Genomic DNA, 4,346 nt, shown 5'->3' with positions numbered 1-4,346 from the left:
TAAGCGTGGGTACCACAACAGTGGGCTCTGTCTACTCTGCCCAGTCAGCCCCACTTGAATGCTAACAATCAAACACTACAAACCAAGGGCTCCACCAGAAAGTGTATTCTCCATCATTGTAACCAGCTCAAAGACAGTAAAAAGATAGCCAGTTCATCAAATTAACTGCCTACCAAAAATTTCCTTCTGGTTCTTTGTCACTGACTTCATCTTGCCTTGCCTTGCCTTGCCTTGCCTTCCCCTGTCCCTGTCCCTGTCCCTGTCTCCTTCATCTGTGCAAGCTTGTTGGCAGTTTCAAATCTACTCATTTTGTGTCTCCACAAAGATCTGTGATGACAGTGACATACACCAACCGTGTGGCTGATGCCCGCCTAGGCACCTTCTCACAGCTCCTGCTCCAATGGAAAGGAAGTATCTACAAACTTCTCTACTCCGAGTTCCTTATTTTCATCTCTCTGTACTTCACCATCAGTCTTGTCTACAGGTAAGCATCCTTACAGCCCGACACTAACACAGCCCCTCACTCTCAGCTGTCCTGGAGCAGGACAACTGAGCAACACAGGACTGGGACAGTGATCCTACTGAAGAGGAATTGGCCAGCCACTCACCAGCCTCTGATCGCAGGAGGAAAAGAAAGGTCCTTCCTTACTGCTCCAATATGGCTTAGCAGCTGATAGATCTCCTTTTTTCTGTCCTGGGAAGTAACACGGTTTCTCCTCCCTGGGATGAAGAGTTGCCTTGGCTGATCACCTACAGAAGAATAATGTGTAGATTAGTGGAGACCAAGACCAAACTAGCACTGGAGATGTCCCACAGCGGGGAGCTTTAGGAGGGAATTTCCCGTGTTACACAACAGGTGATCCCTTGGGTGTATTTTTGAGAGCAGACATCAGCTCTGGGGCCACAGATCTGCAATAAAGCAACTGTACTCTGTGGCTGGCCTGGCTTTGGTGAGGAAAGACAGGGAGCTCCGCTAGCTGGTTTGATTGCAGACGCAGCAGGCTGGCAGGGAAGCAGCTCTAAGAAAGAGGCAGGAACTCATGTAAGAGCAGAGCCTGGGCTGATATTTTGCAGGATATTAAGTGAACCGTGGTGCACATCAAAGTTCTGTGTCAAACCCTTGATACCACACAGCGCACACCCGAGTGACAAACATACAGGTGGTCCCTGACACCACACTCCATCACTTATCACATACTCTCTGCCAGTGACCACTTCTGGCTCCTTCAGACTGATCCACGGAGTATTTCGTGGAGGTGGGCTGATGTCTTAGGCTCATGAGGACTGTTCACTCACATCGTCCCCAGACTCACAGCGTGTCAGTGTCTTGACTACCCATCCTTGCCTTCCCTGGCCAGGCTCCTGTCCCAGCAGGCCCAACAAGGCACAGACTCTTCTTTGAGGCTGACGCTTCTGTTTCTCCCTTTTAGGCTGATCCTGAGTGAGAGCCAAAGGTTGATGTTTGAGAAGCTGGCACTCTACTGCAACAGCTATGCTGAGCTAATCCCTGTGTCCTTTGTGCTGGGTAAGGAGCTCTGTCTGGGAACACACAGGGAGGGGAAAGGGGCAGCATGTCTTCTGTCTGGTTTGATACAGCTCTGCAGGCAGGCAGGGTTTGCTGATCAGACCTCTCCCATTGCCTTTGTAAAACTCAAGCAGAATACACCATTCCATGTTGCAGCTGTGAGCTATGACCCTTGTACACACCTTGCACTGTCCAGATGTACTAGCATGTCCTGGGTTCTGCCAGGAGGGCAGGGACCAAGTAACACCGAATAAACCATGAAACCCAGACTCTAACTTTAGGATGGAGATGTGTCCTCCAGGCATGCCTGCATCCCCGTATGAGCAGTACCAGCCTTCCTACACAGTAACATTTACATCTCCCACTCCTTTAGGATTGCTAATTTGCTCAGCTCATCTCTAGGTTTCTACGTGGCTCTGGTGGTGTCCCGCTGGTGGGCTCAGTACGAGAGCATCCCATGGCCCGACCGCATCATGAACTTGGTCTCCTGCAATGTGGATGGGGAGGACGAGTATGGGCGGCTCCTGCGTCGCACCCTCATGCGCTACAGCAACCTGTGCAGTGTGCTGATCTTGCGCTCAGTCAGCACGGCTGTCTACAAGCGCTTCCCCAGCATGGAGCATGTCGTGAGGGCAGGTCAGTACCCGTGCTACCTTCTGCACTGAGCAGAGAGCAGCACTTTGTTGCTGTTGTAGGGCAATAGCACTGTAAATGGCTATGTGACCTCCAGACTGGAGATGGGATAATGCTGCAATGTGCTTAGTTGGTGTCTGCAGCAAGTGCTAAGCACCTGCTCATGCCCTAGCTCTGCTCTTTTGTGATAACCATTTGTTTTCCTATTGCACAGCATGATTGTTCCTACTAGTGGCTGGAAGGCTTGCTTGAAGTGTCTCTGCTCAAATTCTCTACGGAAGAGTGTTGAGATCTGGTTTGTGAATGCAGATATGCTGCAGGTCACAGGGCAGCCCTGGCTGATCACAGTAGGGTAACTGTGGTGCAGTGACTTTACTGGGACGTGCTCACCCTGCACTGAAAGCGTACATGGGAACAGAAGAGCTCTCTGTAGGAAATGACCCTGCCCACACAACTGTGGCAGAGCGTGAGCATGAGCAGTGGTATGTTTGTCCTCCCGCAGGGCAACAGTTTTCCACTGGGCAGGTGGGAATTGGAGCCTCAAACCTCTGATCGTAGCTGCTGGGCTCCCTGAATCCTCTCTGAAGATGCTCCTCGGTGTACAACGTTTCCCAGTCTGCCCAAAAGGGGATGTCTGCACCTAGCCTAGTCAGCTGGGCTCCCTTTGCAATCCAGAGAGAGAAACAGGCACTTCGAGGACACGAGATATCCTATTCTCAATAAATGTCCAAGTACAGCAGGCAATTACACCCTCAGCAGTACTTATCTCTCTGCTGATTGTGATCTGGTCAGATATGCTGTAGACATCCAAGGTGAAGTGAGATAAAACCTGCCTCTCACACTCCCGTAACTCAATGTTTTCACAAGACGACTTGTCCTCCATGTGTCTCCTAAAAGCTCAGGGCCTGAGTTTTTCGTGTGATTTTTAAGGAAAGCTAAGGTGACCACCTGAGATGTAGATGTTTTCATTTCAGACCAAATCAATTCCTTTCTGCCCTCTGTGGCGATCCTTTTTTCCCACCCAGGCCTCATGACACCAGAAGAGCACAAGAAGTTTGAGAGCTTGAATTCCCCCCACAACAAGTTTTGGATCCCATGTGTGTGGTTCTCCAATCTGGCTGTGAAGGCACGGAACGAGGGCAGGATCCGGGACAGCGTGCTGCTCCAAGGCATCCTGAATGTGAGTGACAGAGGCAACTGTTTGAGACCCTCATCCAGTCCTCTAGATGGAACTACAGAGATTTTCAGAGTCAGGTCAGGAATAGGAATGGTGAGGTAGGACACTGAGCCAAGCCTATCCCTGGGGATATTACATTAACTGTGATGGGAGATGCTCCCACTGCCACCCTACAGCTTGTGACAGAACAAGAGCTTTTCACGGCCTGCTGACATGGTAGCAGTGTCACAGAATCACTAAGGTTGGAGAAGACGGGTAAGATCATCCAGTCCAACCATCAGCCCAGCACTCCCATACCCACTACACCATGTCCTCAAGCTCCATGTCTACACATTCCTTGAACACCTCCAGGGGTGCTGACTCCACCACTTCCCTGCGCAGCCTGGTCCAACGCCTGAGCACTTTCAGTAAAGAAGTTTTTCCTAATATCTAATCTAAACCTCCCCAGGTGCAACTTGAGGCCGTTTCCTCTTGTCCTATCACCAGTTACCCGGGAAAACAGACCAGCACCCACCCCGCTATAACCTCCTTTCAGGGGGCTGTAGAGAGTGATCAGGTCTCCCCTCAGCCTCCTCTTCTTCAGGCTAAACAACGCCAGCTTCCTCCATCAGACTTGTTCTCCAGGCCCTAAGCCTATACAGTACCTGGTATTCCCAGATGGTCTCCCATCCAAGTACTAACTGGGCCTAACCCTGCTTAGCTTCCAAGAAGAGACAAGATCAGGCATTCTGAGAGTGGTACGGCTGTATGTTAGAGGCGGGGGGAATGTGGTATCTTTCTCAAATGTGGGACTAGGAGGAACCATGGGACACATCTAGGTGTGATAATAGCAGACACCCACGTAGCAGGTGGGTGTTTTCATTGATCAGCCTTCCTCCAGCCTTCACACACTCCAGAACAGCCAGTGACGGTGGCTACAGGAGGTCGCTAGGATACAGATGGAAAGCTGCAAGGAAACAGGTATGTAGAAGAGACCAGGGTAGGTCAAAATGCCATCCAGAGGGACCTGGA

At 50.8% G+C, this 4,346-nt stretch overlaps 1 protein-coding gene across 1 annotated transcript; it reads left to right on the top strand.

Annotated features, from left to right (window-relative positions):
* Positions 1-332: 332 nt before the first annotated feature.
* Positions 333-3,338, top strand: LOC104512580 (bestrophin-1-like; the record flags this gene model as incomplete). Its single annotated transcript, XM_010155621.1, has 4 exons — positions 333-484; positions 1,431-1,525; positions 1,928-2,161; positions 3,184-3,338. Coding segments are annotated over exons 1-4 (636 nt in total), but the record flags the coding sequence as incomplete, so codon positions are not given.
* Positions 3,339-4,346: the final 1,008 nt, after the last annotated feature.

The sequence above is a fragment of the Eurypyga helias genome, unplaced genomic scaffold, assembly GCF_000690775.1.
Source record: "Eurypyga helias isolate BGI_N326 unplaced genomic scaffold, ASM69077v1 scaffold47170, whole genome shotgun sequence".
Classification (NCBI taxonomy): domain Eukaryota; kingdom Metazoa; phylum Chordata; class Aves; order Eurypygiformes; family Eurypygidae; genus Eurypyga; species Eurypyga helias.
The sequence above is the reverse complement of the archived record's forward strand: the minus strand, read 5'-3'. Positions and strand labels throughout refer to the sequence as shown.